This window comes from Magnolia sinica, chromosome 18 (assembly GCF_029962835.1).
Source record: "Magnolia sinica isolate HGM2019 chromosome 18, MsV1, whole genome shotgun sequence".
NCBI classification, from domain to species: domain Eukaryota; kingdom Viridiplantae; phylum Streptophyta; class Magnoliopsida; order Magnoliales; family Magnoliaceae; genus Magnolia; species Magnolia sinica.
Window position 1 is genome coordinate 9534393 of NC_080590.1, and position 22585 is coordinate 9556977.

A 22585-nucleotide genomic window follows, 5' to 3' on the forward strand; every position below is an offset into this window, starting at 1 on the left:
ATCGCTTTTATCAGATCATTTTAAGCTAGGATCCAAAAAATGAGGTAGGTATAGGTCTTAAGTGGACCACAAAGTGGGGATTTAATGTCCACCATTACAAACTTCTTGGGAGCTGGAGAAGTTTCGGATCAAGCTGATATTTGTTTTTTCACTTCATCCACGTCTAAATGACCTTATAAATAGGTTGGATGGTAAAAAAAACATCACGGTGGCCCTTAGAAAGGTTTCAACGGTGGGTGTCATTATCACTGCAGGTTCCTTCGGTGTGGTCTACTGGAGTTGTGAACCTGCTTCATTTTTCTAATCATATCTTAAAATGATCTGAGAAAAGCGATGAACGGCGTGGATAAAACACTTACAACTTGGTGGGCCCCACAAAGCCCTGGACAGATTACTGTCCGAGCGGGGGTAGGACGCGATCCGCGTCCACACCCTCATGGGAAAGGAAGAACCATAAATGGGAAAAAATCGATGAAACATGAACAGTGTCGTAGAAGTAGGTACACTTTATATCGGTGGCCTACAATTACATGATTAAAAGAAATTTACAGCAGCCATCAAGAGAAAGGGTGAGATTCTGGATGCAAGAGATCTCTAGTGAGGAAGAGTTTCGGGTCATCCTACTGTTGCGGCTCCCTTAATATCGATGGGCTAGATCAACGAGCCATGGTCTCGCTTGTATAAATAAGGTGCATGAGTACACTTTGACACTGACCGCGTAGGAGTCGGATTCGGTACGGATCCGGTACTGGCAGTGCTGTGGGTCTGCAATGATATATGTGTTTGATCTGCGTGGTCCATCCAATTTCCAGCTTATTGTAAGGCATTAGCCTAAAAATGAGTCAGATCCAAATCTCATGTAGACAACACTACATGAAACAGTAGCGAACACCTACCATTAAAAGCTTCTTGGTGTCTACAAAAGTTTTGAATGGCGCTCATATTTGCTTTTTCTCTTCAAAGGTCCTGTGACCTAACCAACATGTTGGAAGGAAAATAAAAATTATAGCCTTGGGCGTCATTATCACAGCTGCTTCAGTGGTCCACTTGAGCCTTGGAGATGACTCATTTTTGATATCATACCCTAAAATCACCTTAAAAATTGATGAACCATGTTTATAAAACCCATACAACAAGGTGGGCCACACAGAGCCCCTGCCTGGACGGTTTTCCGTCTAGGTGGGGCAGGACGCAATCCGCATCCTTCTTTGAGATGGATGCGTAAGTAGACTCCTAAAACCAAGCGCTCCACATACTCCAACGTGGTTTACGTGTTCAATATCTTGTACGTTCATCAGGTTGTCCCCACATACAAACCTATGTTTGGCGTCTCATGCCATTGTTCCTTGTGGCGTGGCCCTTCCTAAGGCATGGAATCGCTTGGGTTTTGGCCGTATGGCCGAGCTAGGAAGGGCGCACGGAGTGGATGTCTTACAGGCCAACATGGTGTGCTAACATAGCTTGGGTGTTGTACGGCTGCGTGAAGGACTGCATTAACCCATGCAGTCTAACGGGGCGGGACTTTGCTGACTGAGTGGTGTGTGTATGTGGGAGTAAGAAGCATCAGATCCACTCCATCCATTAGGTGCTGCCGCATTTTCACTGTGGATTTGAAAATCAGTTCATTCCCCGACTTGAGTGGGCCAAACCATTGGAAACAATGTAAAATCATGCCAAAAACGGCTAGTTGCATGTGATGTGGCCCATGTGAATGTTGGAATGTCCTGAATTTCAAGGGTGGTCACGAAAGGTGAGGGCTAGCTGTCAATGGACCGGACTGGCTTGTTGGGCCTGGCCTGCCGGCTAGAGTACAGACCGGAGTGCTGGGCTTGGGTTTAACTTCAAGTCCATTTCTCAATCAAACCAGCCCAGTACACTAAGGCCCCCTTTGGATACACCAGATAAGTTACTTTTCCTACTAACAGCAGTAGATAAGTAACTTCTTTCAGATAAATAAGTTTGATTTATGATTAATTTTTTTAGGTTTTCTAATTTTCATAAATTACTGAAAAGAGGCAACAAGAGAGACGAAAGAGAGAAGCTAATAAGTATGTTATTTACCAAACATACTTATATTCTTAATAAGTAAAAACTAATATAAATTACTAATGGCATAATTTATCTTAAGCAACTTACAATCCAAACGCCCCCTAAGATTTAGAATTCTCTCTCTATCTTTGTTCGATGTGATGATAAAATTATATATCTATGGATTGAGAAAAAATTATAGGAAATGAAGAAAGGTTTCTCAAGAAACCTTCTTTCAAGCTATTTTGTAGCTTGTGATCCACCTAAAAACCACCTGCACTCCTACTCGGGCTTAGTCCTAGCTCAAGCACTTTGGAACAGGCTCAAGCTCATCTATTTTGGTTCATCATGGGCTTGAGAGGAGCCAGATCCATATTAAACAATGTGGGTTGGGCTTAGACAGATATTGGCCTCTAACTAGGCGTATTGACACCCTTATAGGTCAATAGATCAGCTGTCATATATATAACATGATTGAACCACAAATAATTTGGATATTTTTAAATGGTGGGCATCCCATCTCAACTATTTCCCTTAGTGTGGCCCACCTGAGTTTGAATTGGGCTTACTTTTAAGCCTCAGTTGAAGGCATACCTGCATGGGGGCGCACCCTAATGTATATATTTATTCACAACAAATAATAAGATGGGTTCATTAAATGCACAAAACATTAAATACAAGTAATCTTAGGTTGCATTAAATGCAAGAGTCATATGTAATGTGGTCCACTTCAGCGCTGGATCTATTTCATTTTTTGAGCTCATACCTTAAAATGAATTGATAAACAAATACACATAAGTGGCACCCGCAGATATCTGCACATTCCTGGCTAGAGACCAGTGGGGTAGTACGCAGTCAGCTTCCCTACAGTACTGGATTTATGCTTTTCAGGGCCGACATGCTGCGGAAGCAGATTGCATCCGACCTGGTCGGACCTAGCAATATACAACTAGATGTGTGAGGGTCACCATGATGTATCTATTTATCCACGCCTCCCATCCATTTTCTCAAATCATGTTAAGGTACGGCCTAAAAATGAGGTAAATTGAACACTGTAGTGAACTGGGTCAAATAGTAAGCTTGGGTTACATTAAATGCAAGAGTATCTCTTAGTATAGCTCACTAGAGCCTTGGATCTACCTCATTTTTTAGCCCATATCTTATCGTGATATGAGAAAGGGGGATGGACGGAATGGATAAACATAGACATTATGGTGGGCCCATGCAGATCTGGTCGGAATCCACTTCTGGATACTGCCTATGTGATCTACTCCATTTCATCGGGTGCATGATGCTTGGGCCTTGGGGCAAAACCAATCCAAAACCCCGGTGGCCCATACCACAGGGAACAAAGGGGATGCAATGCCGACCATGGGTTTGTATGTGGGGCCACCATGGTGTCTATGTTTCATCAAACCCGTCCATCAAGTGACTCACAAGGTTGGATTGGTAGCGCTTGACCTAATCAAAATGAATGGGCTAGTGAAATTGGACTTGGGCTTGCTGAATTCTAATTGGGTAATTCAAGCCAAGAGGGTAGATCATAGAAGATGGCCTCCGGTTAGAAATCTTGGCCGATTTAACAAAATTGGCACGAGGGTGGAGTTTTGGCACCTTTGATCTCTGTTACTTCTTCCATACAAGGGAAGCTTTAGCGAAAGCCATATGGTCAAATTACTGATCAGAAAAAAATAATAATTAAAAATATTTTTAATTATATATATATAGAAAATAAAAGTTTTGTTTGAAAAACTTGTAGTTTTGGCATTTTTAGGAATAGTCCTATGTTGGAAAGGAGAGAAGAAAAAAGTAATTATATGAGAGGTGTAGGATACCTTAATATTTGCTTGGTTGATCCACTGAGTACTAGGACTTGCGTGTTCTAATGTTCCATGCGCGCACGGGTTTAGTGTGAGGGCATGAGCATGTGAGTCAATGTGGTTGTAGAAGCCCATCATGTCGCAAATAGGTAATTCCTTTGCAACCTTACACAAACCGATGCGAGATGAGTACAAGTCGCGATGCAATTGAGAAAATTTTCAAGTGGTGAACTATTCACTTACAACCCAGCAAGAAGAGTAACAGTGTACTCTGACTAGTCAATAAGGTTAATAGTGTACTCTGACTAGTCAGTAAGGTTCATACGAACCTTAGCCAGAAGATCTCAAAAAACATACCAAAGTAGTAGTCTAAAATTTTCTAATCTTCTTTTTGAATATGGAATTCTTCTTTTACTTATCTGCTAGAAAATATTGTGTATATAGATCTCCATTCGTGGTTCTTCATATTTCTAAACACAGAACCACATATAGGCTCGTTGTATCCTAAATGCGGTTCGCCTACAACCTATCAGCATTCTCAAATTATTTTGAGAATGGGCGCAAATAACGCTTTAAGGATAATGTGATTACATGTGCTTCAACGTGTCCTTATTTCTTCAATTTATTTAAATATTTTTATAGAAATTCTAAAATCTATAATTTGCGATAACATTTACGGCATGTCCACCTCGGTGAATGGCATTTATGCGCTCAAATGCAATCTTGACATCATCATGCATATCTCAATTGGGAGTTAATTAGGTGTGGCCCGGCCTCACCGCAGACTGTGTGGCCCTTAATCCGGGCCTACCTTGATGTATGTATTTTGTATCCATGTTGTTCGTCCTTTAAGCTGGATCATTTTAGGGTAGGATCTCAAAAATGAAGACGATCTAGATTTCGGGTGGACCATGCTTAGAGCTGGGCAAAATCTGACCTGAACTGGTGGATCTGAATCGAACCGAAGGCCTGCATCGGTGTGGTTTGAGTAGGACCACTCAGATCCGATTGTACACCGGATCAAGTTCGAATTGTAGTCAATTTGAACTAATTCGATCGGGTAATATATCAGTAATACTTTTTATTTTTATTTTTTTACTACCTGCCTCACTTGAGTGAAGCCCTAATCCCTCCATTCTCTTTCTCTACCCGAACGGCGCTGCACTCACCTATCTCTCCTCCCTTCTCTCCCCTCCTTATTTCTCTTCTTCTTTTCCACCTCTTCTTCATTTTCTCCTCCTTTCTCTCCCCCTCTCTCCCCATCTTGATTCAGCCTAGTCCAAATCGACTAGACAGACTCAACTCGATTTGACTCAGTTCAGTTTCCCTGACTGAATCGAACTCGGTTCGGGTCAGGCCAGTAAAGATTCGGATCAGATCGAGTCAGCCCTGCTGGACTCGGTCTCAGATCGAATCGAGTTCGGGTCAAGTTATTGGAAAAATCAAATCGAGTCGAGTTGAACTCAATCCAGTCCGACTCGACTCAATGCCCACCTCTAACCATGCTATAGGAAGTTGTGGTGATTGAGCACCATATCATTAAAAACTTCCTAAGGCTTCGGTAATGTTTATTTGCCATCCAACTTATTGATAAGTCACATGGAAAAATGAGAGCGGATTGTGTGCCACACGCTGTGTGGTCCTACTATGTTCCTCCTAAGTTCACAGCGTTCAGATGATTGCTAGGGCAGAAAAAGGTTTTTAGTATGGACAATTGGAGGAAAAGAGGAATGATGCTCTCAAATGTGTGAGATATGTACATGCATAAGAAGAGACGATTAACCAACTTTTTTTGCATTGTGCCTGCTGTTGGGGCTAATTTGGATAGATATATTGGGATGTTTTCATTTATACTGGTGTTATCCAAGCTCAGTGGACCATTGCTTGCTGCGTTTCAAGATAGCAATCTCGTCTATCAAAAAGAAAGCTCTTGGGAGGATGGCCCTTCTTACCACTTGGGAATAAAGGAACACAAGACGTTACAATTGGTCTAACTATGTGGAAGGCATCTCCGTTGGAATTAGATTGTTGATAGTTGGATGGGCTTCCTCTGCCTTTAAGCCTAAAGAGGTGTAACATGGAGTTCCTGTGATGTATCTTAGTAACCATTTCGATGTTTCTCTTTGATTTTTTATTTTTCGGTTTATTGTTCTCTTTGGTTTTGCCATATTCTTAATAAATATATAAACCTAACGAAAAAAAAAAAACAAATATCAATTTAATCCCTTACCTTTGTAGCTCATTAATGGTCAATCGCCACTGTTACATACGGTATGGTCCACTTGAGAATTGGATCTACTTCATTTTTGAACTTATGCCCTAAAATAATTCGAAAACCGGTGGACAGTGGATATAGAATACATACATCAAGGTGGGCCCCATGGTCGCATTGTATTGGGCGAGGCAGCGCTTCACCCAATCCGCTCCATCGCAATTGGCATGTGGCCAGATCGGTGTATGGTAAAAGATCATGCCTTCTATGTTTATCAGGACGAGCTATCGTGTGCTTGGGCCTCCAACACGGATACATACCAGTGGATACCCATGGTTGTGTGATCTACACCGTTGAAATGATGGGCGCCATGTGTGTGGACCACACTCAAAGTTTCTTTGCAGTGGATACCCATGGTTGGGTGATCTACACCGTTGAGATGATGGCCGCCATGTGTGTGGACCGCACTCAAAGTTTCTTTGTGAAATGAGGGGTCCACTTCTATGCATCAGGACCGGCACGGATTGGGTACTACCAGTTAGAGACGGGCGGTCCGGTCAGGGGATCCTTGGAGGCAGGAGCCCACCGACTCTTGGTGAAATCTAGTCGAGTTGAAATTGAGTCGGGAGTTTTCTTGAGTTTTAAACTGTGAGAATTGTTGCACCTTTTACTCATGTGGGCCACATGTGAGGCATTCCCTATGAGTCATAAGGAAAAAGTAAAGACGAGCTTTCATTTGGTGGAGTTACTAATAAGAGTGGGCCACCCCACTCTTAAACTTTTGTGAGCAAAAGCAAGAAGGAATCATGAAAGTGGGCCATTTGGATGTGCCTTTTCCTAATTCCAACAATCACTGCTCCGAAAGTGATGGGAGGCCCACTTCAATCAGAGCAAGTATATGATGGACGGTCAAATGGTATATATGTACAGTGTACTTGGGTTTTTAGTTCGTACAAGTTGGATCCATGGTTCATTGATCTAGACCATTGATCCGATGTGGTGCATCATCAATGTGCCATCTCTGATAAGCATCATCAGTAGGACATTTCTCACCTTTCATTTTTGCGGTATGGAAATAGACGGTTAATAAGTGAGAGGTAGCTTAGTCCACATAGGACCAAAACAAGACCCATTATCAGTTCGTCCATTTCACGCCCATCAAACCAATGGACTGGATCACTAAACCATGGACCCCACTTGTACAAACCAAAACTCTTGTCCTTGCCCTTTTGCCAATGGTCATACTCGCCGGTCAAAAAAGGTTGAGAAAAACTTCTATACTCTGACAGAGTGCGATGAATGATACTCAGGCATTTAAAATTTATTTAGAACTTTCATACCAGCTTACAAGTAATTCAATTAAACCGGACAAAACCGTGGGCCCATGCTTAGATGTATCATCAACCAAAAATCATACTCATTTGATTATTAGACTATCAGATTGGTGGATACTTATTAGATGGTTAAAAGCAAAAACAAAATAAAATCCCATGGTCATGTTTCAACAACAAAACTGGAAACGAATCGGAGAATAGTGTTATTCAGCCAACCTACAGTTGGAATTATGACTAGCTGAAAGTGGTCCAACTCGTGCGTACACGAGTATCAAGGGTCATACCTGCCAGAGTATCAAATAACTCCCCCCAAGAGAAGGAGATCCACAAGATTACAAGAATGGAAAAGAAGATAAAAAAGGAAAGGGTGAAATTGAGTGAGGAAGATAGTGAGGGAGCTAATCATTTAATCACGATAGATCTAATCAGATAGGCATTCAGTTCTCATCATATCCATAGCTTTCGTGGGATTTGGAAGAGAGTGACATGGCCACAAATCACAAGGACCACTCGGAGCGTCGATCCACACCGTCAGTCACTGGCCTAGTATCTCATCCAACGGTCTGCCGTCTCAGATCGCAATCCTAGATGCACAAGGGCAACGTACGGGTACACCATCAAATCATGATTGGATTATCTATCTTTGTGAGACAACCTAATGTGATCGGTTTTGGGGGGTAGCACGGAAATGGAACACGTGTTAGCACACGGTATCAGGATCCGTGCGATGACGTCCCTTTCAAAGGCCTGATCGATGTTGGTTTGCTATCTGAATTCTGAATAGGTAGCGCTCGTGCGTTGTTCCTGCTCTGTGTTACCTTGTCCTACTCGTATTTAATGCCACAAGATGCGTGCTTGTGGCCACAAATGGGAAGACAGATTTCGCACGGGTGATGGAAACGGAGAGAATCGTGCATGGCCAACGCTAGACAGAAGATAGGCGGCACGTGCAGCATGACATTGACCTGACGGGCGATTATTGCACTGTCTAGATCCATGGAACTCAATGAACCCCACCTAGTTTTGACTAAGGTGCTGTCTTACCGTCGGACCACCTTGATGTATGTATTCTATATCCACTCCGTTCATCTGTTTTTCAAGATCATTTCAGGATAAGAGCCGAAAAATGAAGGAGATCCAACTCTCAGGAAGACCGTACCATAGGAAGCAGTGGTGATTGATTAGTAAAAACTTATTGTGAGCTAAAAAAATAATGGGATCTATTTATCTCCTTTTATCTATGTTTTTGTAACCCTGTCAACAGACTGGATATGAAACAAACATTAACGGAACATTATAGCAGGCCCTAGGAAGTTTTTAATGGTAGGGTTTTCAATTACCACTTTTTCCTATAGTATGGCCCACCTGAGGTTTGGATCTGCTTCGTTTTTGGGATCATCCAATAAAATGATCTGTTAAAACGGATGGACGGCGTAGATATAGAATAGATACATCAAAGTGGGCTCCACGATAAGGGCCACACCATTCTTGGGTGAGGCGTAGGCCGCACCGAATCCTTGATCCGGCGGGGTTTTGTTTCCGGTAGAGTTAGTTTTAATAATAATAGAGGCGGGTTGGAATATAAACTTTGAACGTGCAAAAAGTGTACAAAGCACTTATCTATCCATGGATTGGAATCCAACGGTGTGCATTGTACCGACTGAAGACTTTATTAGTAGAAAATTGGACTCGGATAGGTAGTGACCCTTTCCGTACCGAGCTCCGTACAGGTCGAAGCTCTGTTAGCCAATCATAATTCGTTTGTTTCATGGAAGTTTCTCATTTATTTTGCAAGTTTAGTTTATGGCATAGTTAAAAAGTGAGACATGTCCAAAGTAAGTTAAACACACCAAAGGAAATAGTGGAGATAAAATGCTGGCCGTTGAAAACTTCTCATAGGCCATAGACGTTTTGGATCCAGGTGATTTTTATTGTTCTCTTCGGCTAGTTTTATGAGACTTCATGAACAAGTTAGATGACAAATACACATTGTAATGAGTTTTATTTCCACTATTTCCCATTATGTGGTTCACTTGAGTTATTTTTGTGCTCATGTGTTAAAATAAGCTCTAAAAAAAAATGAACAATATTTTAAATGTTTATATTGTAGAGTGTTCGCGCATATAAAACCTCCTTGAGATCCACCATAATCTGTGTGAGGAATCCACTCCGTTTATCATTTGTGCAAGATTGATCTATGACTTCATACTGAAAATAAGGCTAATGAAAACTTAAAGTGGTCCACTAAAATGTACTTTCAGCCCATTGAAGTTTTTGATGAAACGAATATTTTGTATTTCCCTTCATTCTGGTGGGACTCACTTAATCATCCAGTGTAATCCAAAGTATTCTTAAATGTCATCCAACACATGAATCCTAAAGGTTTTAGAAGCAATTTTAGATTATTCCCATTGATGTGACCTATCAAAGTCCTTTGTACGACTAATCTTTTATATGTCCAATTCATATAAGGGCTCTCACATGATGGACCAAGTGGATTCACATGTGCAACACCGAAGGCCCTACAGAGAAGGGGTGTTTTAACCTTCTTAAGTGATGTATCTTACACACAATTTGGCACCTTGGACTATGAATAGTTGCTTTTCATGTTTTGTAACATTCAACTTGGTGGTAAGTGAAATTTGAGGTATTTCAAATCTACATTTTTAATATGTTTTGAAGTCTCACAAACTGATAAAAATATAACAAAAATGACTGCACATTTATCAAGAAGCAACAAAATGTACAAAATGCAATGTTTTTGGTATGTTCTAGGGTGGTTCACCACATTTATCAAGGAGCAACAAGTGTAAGATAAAGGTAGACTTTTAGTCCTAGGATGGAGGTAGAATTTTAGCCCATGTGTTATTTATAACTGTCCATCTCATCCTCATCATGGAGGTGTTTTGCTAATCAATGGATCACCGAGATTCTCATGTGCAACCCACCCACCTGGGACTTACTCCATGAACATCCATCATCCATTGTTCAAGTTTCTCATTGGTACATATGGTAGTTGTGATTTAGTGGTCTTTTTCCTCTTCTACACACATGATCAAGTTCATTTGTGATGGTAGGGAACAACTTGCTCCTATGTGAGCATATTACTTTTGAGTTCATATCCTTGCTTGCTATAAATAAGATTACCTATTATGCATTAAAAGCAATCAATGATGATGTACCCCAATCACATTACAACAAAAATAAAAATCCTATTTGTGCAAGTAGAGTGAGGATTCTCGAAATTCATTAATTTCTAGATAATCTCTTTTTCTTTTTTAGCTCACTGCACAAACTTGATTATATATTAAGTCAACACTATGGGGCCCACCATGACGTAATGTCTTATTTACACCGTCCATGCATTCTACCATTTCATTTTATTGTATGAGCCCAAAATCGGGGCATATCCAAAGCTCAAATGGACCACATCACACCAAACAGTGTGGATAATCACGTCTACTTTTGAAACCTTCCTTGAGTCCCACGGTTATGTTTATTTGTCATCCAACCACTTCATAAGATCAAACAGATATGGACACTTCGTAAGGTCAAACAGACACGGACAAAGGAAAAGTACATTTATAACATCTTCTATGCCGTCCATCCATCCTTCCATCCTGTGTCCCTCGAAAAGTTTTCAACTGCAGGTATTCATTTATGTAAGTTTTCAACGGCAGGTATTCATTTATGTTGGATACGCTTATTATTTTTATTTTTTTGTTAGCTTGTTAGTACACCCATTGCCAATCACACTTCATTGTTAGCCACCTTCACTAGGGAATTGATGCCAAGACCTCAATGTTGAAACAAGGTATCTTTCACTCAATCTACCACTTGAGCTATGGATTTGGGTGTATTTTCGTTGGATATGCTTAAAATTTGTGCTCATGCCTTAAAATGAGCTAGTTGAACAGATGGACATTGAGGATAAGACAGATACATCACAGTAAGCCCCACAAAATTAACATGTACACCCACTTACATGCAATCTGCTTCCACCCATCCAGAGGTTTACATGCAGCCTGATCTATTCATCTGAAACTTTCGTCAGGATGAAAGCATTACCCAAATATCACAGCATTCTTTGAAAGGATCCGCCTTTTTTTTTTTCCTACACACCCTATATGGGTGGTCCAACGCATGATGGTTGACCCTTGCATTGGAATGACCCACCTGAGTCTGAACCATCCTGAATTTTTAGATCAACACCCAAAAGGGGGTCCTGTATGTGCGATGGACGGCGTGGATTTCATACACTCCCAAGTCGTGGAAGTAACCCCGGCACGTGCTTCCCTCGGTATTCCCCCGTCTTTCCTTTCTCATCCACATCCAACCCCCGGCCGGAAGTTATCTCCCGGAGCAACCTCCCTCCCCTCCACGTGGGTTGCGCATGCTACTCCCCCTAGTACGAAAGATGATATCAATGATGAGATATTTCCGCATGAACAATCTAAGATGAGCATTTGTAGATGGACGGTCTGGATCGTAGCGAACGTCTCATCTCTTTAAACAGAAGCTGTCCCACTCCAAGCAAGGATACGAAACGGAATATTGCCTTTTCTTCCAAGCGGACAAAACGAGAAATGATAGTTTGTCATTTTCTGCTTATTAAAAAATCGGAAAATATAGGAACCAGTGCGACTCGCGTGACGAGATATTGCACAGGCTATTCGCCGTACGCGAGCGTACGTGCTACGCATGTCCTAGATCCAGGCCATTCAACGTGTGGCTACTTCAACAAACACTTGTCTTCTGATAAATAACTGATCTAATCATCACTAGACCCCATGCATATGAGAATCTCCGGTTAGAAGAAGATGAACAGCGGTCTATATTTGTACACGTGTGGCAATTCTATCGTATCTAACCGTGCCCATACACACGCAAGTAAACGTGCCAATGTCGTACGTGTGTGCAATATCGAACCTTTACATCAGGTGGTCCGCAGAGGTATATCTTCTGGTCTAAAAGTCAGATTGTTTTGATCCTCGAGTGGGCCAAAGTGTATAAAAAAATGAACGGCTAAAACAAGATCTCTAGCTATCAATTTGTTTTGTACACTGTGGTAGCTGTGCCGCATTTGTGCTTGTAGCTAGTTGGATGATACTCCACGCGCGCGTGGGCTTCTACTAATTTCGAATCTATAACGCCAACTGGGCGGTATTTGATAATCTAGCAGTGAATGAAAATGTTATTATTTTATGGCTTTTTACATCTGCACAACAATGTGATTATCTGGACTGTCCATCCGGAAAATGTTACTGCAGTTAGATCAACGTCTAAAATATCAGAAGATCCTGGCCACAAATGGACGGTGATGGTTTAATGAATATTAATATTAATATTTCTTTGACGTTAGTACAATAGGTGACTCGCGTGCATTAAATGGTGGTGACTCGTCCACCATAGATAGCACCTACACGCACATCAATCTAGACCATTGGAAGTGTGGGCCTATTTTTTAGGTAGAGCATATCCCGGAATCACACTACATGAACGATTGGTAGCCGACGGCCAGCAAGAGCATTGTCAGAGGTCCAAGTCCAAAAAGGGAAACTAGATGGTTAATCGCTCGCTAACCGTTTTCTGGCGGTGGTCCACCTACATTAGGGTCCACGAACTGACGGTTTCGATTCAGGTGCATCTACGCTACACGCACACAGCAGCTGAAACGCCGCTTTGGACTGTCGGATGCCAAAATTTTAGATGCAGAGAAAAACTTTCATACTCTGGCAGAGTAAGATGGTTGATACGCAGGTATAAAAATTACTTAGAAATTGCAAACCTGGCATAAACTGTCCAAATTGTCGGTCCCAGCTTAGAAGTATCATGGACCAAAAGTTACAACTTATTTGGTTACTATCGAACGTGTGGACATTTATTGGACGGTTAAAATTGAAAATATCTGATGGTCATCTCTCGATAAAAAAGCGTCCAATCAGTGATTACGATGGTTCAACCAATCTTATTTTGAGATTTTGAGTCAGCGCCACGGGATCAACTTAGTTGTTTCAGTTAGTTGATGTATGCCACGTGTACCATTAGTTAGTGTCTGCGTATCAAGCGCCATAGTCTGCCAGAGTATATGAAATAAGAGCTTTGCTCAGCCCACACGCGTGTGGAATAAAACTCATGTACACGCCATACTTATGCCATTATGGAAAATAAATGCGAGATCCAATCCATCCATGAGTTTGGTCTGAACTTTTACATGTTTGCTCAAAAATAAATCTGGTCCAATCAGCTTCTGGGATCCACTATTGCAAACCGGCTGATGGTTTAGAAAGCTTCAGCTAAGTTTCAGAGCCTAACCAGTTCCCCAACCTGATTAGCATCAATATAGTGGTGCTTTTCCGATGGATGGTTTGGATCTTGGATCTATCGCGCTATGCTGGCACATGTGTGGCCGGTACATTAGCTTTATTGCACACGCGTGTAGACTTCGCAAAGCTCTAACAAATAAAAACCTTCTATGTGTGTTTTGCGATCTCTTAAACAGTGGTGGCTCATCCACCTCACACGTGGCATAAAGCTCTGTTAATTAAGACCGTCCAAATTGGGTGGCCCATTAAACCCATCATAGAAGCTGCATGGTCAAAATTTACATTGATCAGACAATCCCAAGCATTCTATTGGTTTGATCATATGACGATTAAAAAAGAAATTGTTCCGCGGTCCAAATCCAAATAGGAACATTTCACGCTGGGCCCACGAATTGGGTGGTCAAGATAGCCGTACATGCAGAAGAGGATAAGTCACCACCAGCAATGACAAAAACGTTGCAAAACGCGCAAGAAGAGTCCAGCCCAAGATCCAAAAGCGATAGCGAACGGTTGCTGATGATACGAGCCTTGGAAAAGAAGTGTAGCGCAAAAGGGGAGCATAAGTGGGCCCCACCACATGACCTAAAGCAGAGAATGGCGGGCCGTAGTGGGGCCCACAGGCATCAGGAGCGTCTTGCTTTCGCAGAGCGTATACACATGACTCATTACATGCAAATACTGAGAAAAGATAAAAAGCGAAAGCGAAATTCCACCTGCAACTCTCCCCGCTCCCTGCTCTCTGCTCGCTGCTCGCTGCCAGCAGCAGCTTCTCTTCCTTTTAGGAGAGAGAGAGAGAGAGAGAGAGAGAGAGCTCTGAAAACCCTACTTATTGGACTCTCAAAAAACCCTAGCTCAAGCTCTAGATCCTACGTTTTGCTTGCGGGAAGCGGAAGGATGATGGCCGATTCAAACATGGAAAAGGTCAGGTACGCTTGCGTCTGATTCTTATCGTGGAGTTTTTCATTTCTCGGCCTTCTGTGATTTTATTTTTTTTTTTCCCGAAATTTCTGGCGTGGATTTGAATGGTCGAGGGAAGGAATCGTCATGGGAAGTGACTGTAGTCGGATTTCACATACTGCTTTTCTCTGTTTTTAGTTCCGTTTTCTTTCCTTTTTCTTATTTTTCTATCTTTCTGTAAATGTTCTACTTTTCTGAGTTTTAGTTCTTCAGTTATTCTGAATTAATCTATTGTAGGTTTCTTTGTTTGTTTGTTTGTTTTGTTTTGTTTTGTTTTTTTGTTTTTTTGTTTTTTTGTTTTTTTGTTTTTTTTTTTTTTTTTTGTTTTATTTAGAGGTTATTGATCTGAAGGATTCTTGGAAAATTTGCAATGAGTTCTTCATATTCTGCTGTGCCTTTGAGATCACGCTCTCACCTCTTTGAAATTTCACATGCATTTGGGAAACACGCATGCTTAATCCCGATTGTTTTATGTATATGCAAATTCGTATGTCTTTTCGTTTGAATCAGGCATTTGTGGTTCTGATATCTGCTCTGATGTTCTACTGCGAATTGGTGTTGAAATTTAGAAATCCGATTTGTTCTGATGGGTGGTATTCTTTTTTAAATGTAGGTTTATTGAATCGATAGAAAGATGGCTTACATGCAATGCTAAAACCGTTCTTTCTTGCTCGCTCACAGTGACCTTTTTCTTTCGCTAGTTATATTATGATTTGAGTGGGAGCGTTGGAGAGATTGGTTGAAAGGCTTTGGAATTCATGCATTTGGAAGAAAACCCTTCTCAATATTTAAAGTGGTGATGTGAAAAAAAATCAAGAAAAGGACTTTGTGGAGTACCCTTCAGTCTAAAACTGCTACATGTTCATAGGATTTTATCACTGAGGTAGCGAAGAGAATTCATTTTTCGATCGATTCATGTAATGTTAGACACTCATCAGAAATGGAGAGAATCCCTGAATCAAAGACACTACCCAGGCAATTCCCAGTTACAGAGAAGGTATCAGATTTTCATGGCTCTTTGCCGAGAGCGGAAATGGCTCCAAGAGTACATTTTCCCGTTGATTCATGTAATGTTAGACACTCATCAGAGACAGAAAGAATCCCTGAATCGAAGACACTACCTGGACAATTCGCAGTTGATGACAAGGTATCAAATTTACAGGTCTCTGTGATGCGAGCGGAAGTGGCTTCAAGAATACATTTTCCCGTTGATGTATGTAATTCTAGACACTCATCAGAGGTGGAGAGAATCACTGAACCGAAGATGCTACCCAGGGAATTCCTAGAGGTGGAGAGAATCCCTGAACCGAAGATGCTACCCAGGCAATTCCTAGAGATGGAGAGAATCCCTGAACCGAAGATGCTACCCAGGCAATTCCTAGAGATGGAGAGAATCCCTGAACCGATGATACTACCCAGGCAGTTCCTCGGTGCTGTGCCAAGAGCGGAAGTGGCTCCAGCCGGGGCACAAAGACCTCAAAAATTGGACCCGCCTGTACTTGTACAAGCATGGAAAGGAAAATGTTCTTTCCAGGAACCGATGGAATTTATATCCGGGGCTGCTGCATTTAAGGCCAGCAATGCATGTGATGAAGGGGGCCCTAGCTCATTCTCTGGGGCGAGTCATCCCCCTGAACCTGTTGATACTGATCTGATGAGAACTGTGTATGTTACAATTGATCAAGACAAGTCCGAGAGAGGATGCCTCGTGAAAAGTCTTTCTGTGAAGGGTCCTTTTCCTGAAGATCTTTCAGTTCGAGTTCCTGGTATGAAACCGGGCATGGCTGTTCTTTTGAAAACAGAAAGCCCTGTTGAGGAGTCTAAAGAGTTAGAGGCATCATCGTCATCATCTCCATTTCTGGTTCCTCGTGCATCACAAACTACAGAGAACACAGTCCTTCCTCATGATTCTGAGGAGGAGTGTGTATGGGATGCTTCCTTGCCTCCCAGTGGCAACATAAGCCCACATAGTAGCATTGATAGTACTGGTGTTGTTACGGCTATGAGTGTCGTCAATAGTTGCACAAGCACATACAGAAGCGATGGGATAACTAGCGATGGCATGCTTAGCATGGAAAAGAATTGTGAGAGTGCCAAGGGGAGCGTTATAGGAGATTCTCTTGAAAGTGGGAAAACTAGCATTAGTAGAGCAAGCAATAGCAGTGGCCTTAGCGATGAAAGCAATTGGAGTAATATTACTGGGAGTGCTAATAAGCCTCACAAAGGAAATGACCCTAGATGGAAGGCTATTCTGGCTGTTCGGGCGAGGGATGGGATTTTGGGGATGAGCCATTTTAGATTGTTCAAGCGGCTTGGCTGTGGTGATATTGGCAGTGTGTATCTATCAGAGTTGAGCGGAACCCGGTGCTACTTTGCAATGAAGGTGATGGACAAGGCATCTCTTGCAAGTAGGAAGAAGTTGACAAGGGCTCAGACTGAAAGGGAAATATTGCAGCTGCTGGATCATCCTTTCCTGCCAACTTTGTACACCCATTTTGAGACAGACAGGTTTTCGTGTTTGGTCATGGAATTCTGTCCAGGAGGTGATTTGCACACTTTGAGGCAGCGACAGCCAGGGAAGCACTTCCCTGAGTATGCAGCGCGGTAAGGTTTTAGCTGAGTTATGTTTTATGAGGCAGTACCGCATCATTTTTGTAATGTTTCTCCTCATAAGCCATATTTTCTTCTGTAGTCAGTTTATTGATGTCAATATATCCGACTCCAATGTTTCCTCTTTTTTTTTTCCCTCTTTTTATCACAGAGAAAACAAATTCAATTTGCAAAACTCTGCTTTGCCAGATTTTCAAAGTTGGCTTGGTTATTACAAGAGATCTCTTTTCCTTGTTTTTTAATACCTGTTTCCATATGAGTGTCCTCTTATTGGCTTTAAGTTTACAGTTCCTGTTTCTTTTTGGGATTCTCTGGAGAAGTATACGGTTGCTAGTGTTGCCGAGAATATTAATTGCTGCCTCATTGATATTTTATATGCTTAGAGATTTTGTGTTCTTCGATCGTGTCATTAGCATAGCTCTAAAACTCAAAATCTTTATTCGAGTTGAAAGTCTGTTGAGTTGAGTAACTTGGTTGAGTTCTTTTGGGTCTTGAACTTAAAAGCCATAATATTAATCATCATCATCTAACCTTATCCCAATTCATTGGGGTTAGCTACATGAATCTTGTTATGCCATAACTTTGATGAGACCATAGGTCATCAAGTTTTTTTTCTTAACACCTCTACCCACATCCTTTTGGGCCTTCCCCTTTGCCCTTTTAGAGCCTTCAACTTGTACCAACTCACTCCTAAATGGTGCAATTCTTGGTCTCCATTACACATGACTAAACCATCTAGGTCTACTCCCTCATCTTATTACCAACTCACTCTAAATGGTGCAGTTCTTGGTCCTGGTGCTACTCGGCTACTCCTAAGTTTCCTCAAAACCGTTCATTTCTAATTCTATCCTTCCTCCTCTTGCCACTCATCCATCTCAATATCCCCGTTTCAGCTACACTCATCTCATGAACATGTTGTTCCTTCTCTACCCAAAAGCATGGCTGGTCTTATAGCTATCATGTAAAATTTCCATTTCAGTTTGAGTGGTACATGACAATTGCATATAACCTCAGAGGCACATCTCCATTTCTTCCACCCAAACTGGGATTCAATGGGTGACATCCTTCTCAGAGTGGTAATATTTAAATAATTAAAATTTATTGATATTGTAGTCATGGCAAGTCAAGTGTTGTCTAGTGGATTTCAGTTTTGTTGAGTTTTTATGAGTTCTTGCCAGTTTCGTCTAGTTGACTCAAACTAGTCAACCAAGTCTTGAACAAGTCATGAGCAAATCAAGATTTGTTTTTTCTATTTTTAATTTTTCCAGTTCTCGTTGAGATCTGATTGAATTGAGTGGAGGTTTTTCTTTCTTTCTTTCTTCTTCTTCTTTTCTTTTCTTTTTTTTTTTTTTTTTTAAAGTTTTCAAACGTAGGTCATCAGTGAAACATAGTAATGCCCCTTGCATATTTTCTTGTTAATGATTACTCGTAGTTGTTCTGTGGTGCTGGGACTGTTTTACTATCTGGGTTGAAACATGCCCTAGTTGAAAGGTTCTGCTGCATCTATTTTAATCCTGGGATGGTTTTGGGAGCTTCATCTGATTTCAGAAATGATTACATTCTTGAGGGAAAAGCAATGATTCCCTGAGGAGACTTCCATGAGACCATGCTAGACCTTTGGAGGCAGCCATTGGACCAAGTGGCATTCATTGTTTTGGGGTCTGGTTGGGGCTCCTTGAGTGTTTGTGTTTGTATGGCCTTCATTTAGAGTAATGTCTCAACTGCAATCAACTTGGTGTGGGGACTCCCCATGTCAGACATGTTTCATGCAGCAGGGAGGAGTGCGATTCTTTACTTATCAATCCATTGCCATTCCTTCAGGCAGGGTTGGGACCATGTAATGTATATCTAGATCAGCTCATACCTCTAGTGCTGATCTGGTTATGTAGCCAATTTTGACCTTTTTAGAGGAAATTACTATCCCCGTACTATTATAAACTTAATCTTTCTTGCGATCAAAGTCTCAACTGCAATCAACTTGGCATGGGGACTAAACACCTTAGATGTGTTTTATTCAACATGTAGGTGACACTTCTTCATTTGTTTATCCATTGTATTCCTTCAGCCAGTGCTGGGACCAGACCACGTATTGGATAGTTAGATCAACACATGCCTCTTGTGCTGATGTGGTTTTGAGAGCCATTTAACCTGTTTGAGAGGCAATTAATATTCCATTTCTATCTAAATGCTTTTCTTTCTTGCCTCTTCCAGAGCATATGGAAAGAGATAAGCCCATTGATTTGATCCACTAAACCTTGCTCACCTCTCTCAGGCATCTATTTTATGTTGGCATGATGCCATCAGCTTTTCCATTCAACTGGTATATTGGAAGGATTTTCTGTGTGTAGATTGTGCTGGTCTACTTTGACTGCTCGGGATTTGATACGGTTGCTTCCTTCATTGGGGAGTTCATATTGCAAACTCAGTAGCAGTAATGTGAACATGTCGTCTAGCTTTGTGGAATTGTTCGTAATCCATTCAGGTTAGTAGTTCTTTGTTATTTTGCCCTATTATCTGCAGTTCCAGTGACATTGTTGCCAAAGCAACGGCTTTCAGATACGGGCCTAGGAAATTCATTCTCTGCATGCTTTCATTTCCTGACTTAAGGTTTTCAGGGATTATGAGTATGTGATCTGAACTAGTAATAAAAATTGTTCACGATCTTGTACTTTACCATTTTTCCGTGACATCCAGGAGGAGATTTTTGTATAGTTCTGTAGCTGTTGCTTCGGTCATTTGACTTTCTATTCAGTGAGATTTGACTATGGCGACAATCATTATGCAAGTTTTAAATGATAGTTGACAGCGTGGGGTTTGTCTACAAGCATGTTTTTGTAGGAATGATATTGCAGCATTAAAATTTTATGTTCTTGATCTCATCAATGTATAGATAACTTCTTCCTCATTTTCTCAGGTTTTACGCAGCGGAGGTGCTTTTGGCTCTCGAGTATCTACACATGCTGGGTGTCGTTTACCGGGATTTAAAACCGGAAAACGTTCTTGTCCGTGATGATGGTCACATTATGCTTTCAGATTTTGACCTCTCTTTAAGGTGTGCAGTTTCACCAACCCTGATAAAAGCGTCGTTTTTTGAGTCTGACCCCTCCAAACGGGCTGCTGGTGCATTTTGCGTCCAACCTGCATGTATCGAGCCATCTTCTGTGTGCATCCAACCCTCATGCTTTATACCACGGATCTTCCCTCAGACAAGCAAGAAAAAGAGCAGAAAACCACGGGCAGAGCTTGGACATATGGTCTCAACCCTGCCAGAGCTTGTTGCGGAGCCAACTGCAGCTAGGTCCATGTCTTTCGTCGGGACCCATGAATATCTGGCTCCAGAAATCATCAAGGGTGAAGGACATGGCAGTGCAGTGGACTGGTGGACATTTGGTATTTTCTTGCACGAGCTTTTATATGGAAGGACTCCGTTCAAGGGATCGGGCAACCGGGCAACATTGTTCAATGTGGTTGGCCAGCAGCTGAGATTTCCTGATTCACCCGCAACCAGTTATTCAAGCAGGGATTTGATTAGAGGCCTGCTGGTGAAGGAGCCCCAGCATAGGCTTGGGGTGAAGAGGGGGGCGACCGAGATCAAGCAGCACCCGTTCTTCGAAGGTGTTAACTGGGCACTGATACGTTGCAGCACGCCACCAGAGGTGCCAAGGCCTGTGGAGGCAGAGCTTCCTGGGAAATCTGGGTTGGCTGAGGGAGCAGTTGGGACAGCTGGGGTGGGGAGCACCAGCAAAAGGATGGTCGGGGCAGACATGAAGTCTGGGGGTAAATATCTAGACTTCGAATTCTTTTAGTTTTGCTATTGTGGATTCATAGTTGTTGTATTAGTATATGATTAGTTCCATCCGCTTGCATCGCCCATTGTTTTCTTCAATGCACACCGTGTAGGGGTTTGCGTAGCTGGATGCTAACTGCTTCTCTGCATAAATCATATACACGACTTGTACATCTTATGGCCTGTTTGGATGTACCTCAAATTGGGATTGTTTTGGCAATTCCCAGTGGGTTGGTGGTTAAAAATCCATTCCACTATGGCACCACAGAAAACCAAAACTGCATTAGGCTGGATTCAGTTTTGCTTCCTCACTGTGGAGTTAGAACTGCTTCAGCTCTGTTTGCTGTTTCATCCTATTTCTTTCACAGATGGAATTCTGTTGCTGAAAACTGGTGTAGACCATTGCCTACTAAGGTCACTAGATAACCGTTGATGAGCTGGGAACTGATTCCATGAACTCATCAGACTTGGGCTCTTTTCTTCCCTAGTTTCACTGGGATTGTAGTAAACTGACCGGTAATCAGGTGACTTCCTGTGGTATTTGGTATTTGTAAGGTGGTCACAAGAGTAAGTGGTGGGGACCCATATCTCAGCTTGTGTTTTTTTTTTTTTTTTTAAAGCACCCACACCACCCACACTCACCCACCCACCCACCTACACCGTATAGGCACTTGATCCCATGATCTCAGTATTGAAATGGAGTCTGCCTACTACTGAGCCATGGAGTCAGACCCTACCTTAGCTCATCTGACAGTGCGGATTGAGTTAATACAGGAAGGGAGAGTAAATGGATGGCCCGACAAGCAGATGTTTAAGAAAGAGAATACGTTGTGGGTCCACCTGATGAACGACTTAAAACTTGCTCAAATTTGGTACACGTCGAGTGTCTTTCTACATGCGTGCATCTGCGCAACTCGTCCTCCTGCTCGTCAAAAACCAATCACAGGGGGGATTTCTCCGAACAGAAAGTATCAAGGAAAATTCTCCAAAAGTCGCACTTTTCCTAAATTAAAATTGTACTCTTTCCATGAACTTCACCAAAGAGTAAACTGTCCAAGTTGTTGGACTGACTATAGTCTATAGATAGATGACAAGCCCAGTAAGATTGAGTGAGGGATCATCCTAGCCTCTGAATAAAAGACGTTTGTTGAATTTGGACCGTTGACATCAAAACTGTCTGTCAAACGCCAACCGGCTAGTTATCCAACTAGTTCCGATTAGTTGTGTCCAGGAGCTATCTAAATTGGGGGCCTTGATTGGGACGGTTAAGTTGATTGGAACATATGTCACGTGTATAGTAACGGAATGCAAGCGTACGAGCCATCACATTCTGACAGAGTATCCCAGTTTTTTTTTTTTTTTTTTTTAAATTTTTTGCAATTTGAAATCAGTCAAATGTCAGTCAATACTAGGGTCCCACCTCACATCTACCGTGCGCCGCCTAGTACCCCCCCTTTGGATGGCACCCATGCAAGTGATTCGCGCCATTAGTCAGGTAGTGTACGCTGCGT

At 41.9% G+C, this 22585-nt stretch overlaps 1 protein-coding gene across 2 annotated transcripts; it reads left to right on the forward strand.

The window, feature by feature from the left end:
• Window positions 1–14504: 14504 nt before the first annotated feature.
• On the forward strand, window positions 14505–21247 carry LOC131232443 (serine/threonine-protein kinase D6PK-like). Of its 2 annotated transcripts, none has more exons than XM_058228673.1 (3): window positions 14505–14641; window positions 15291–17281; window positions 20202–21247. In XM_058228673.1, the coding sequence occupies exons 2-3, from the start codon at window positions 15618–15620 to the stop codon at window positions 21091–21093; spliced, it is 2556 nt and encodes an 851-aa protein (XP_058084656.1). In that variant the 5' UTR covers window positions 14505–14641; window positions 15291–15617; the 3' UTR covers window positions 21094–21247. The 2 variants fall into 2 exon arrangements, with proteins under 2 accessions (XP_058084656.1, XP_058084655.1); XM_058228672.1 differs by having other exon boundaries at window positions 14509–14646.
• Window positions 21248–22585: the final 1338 nt, after the last annotated feature.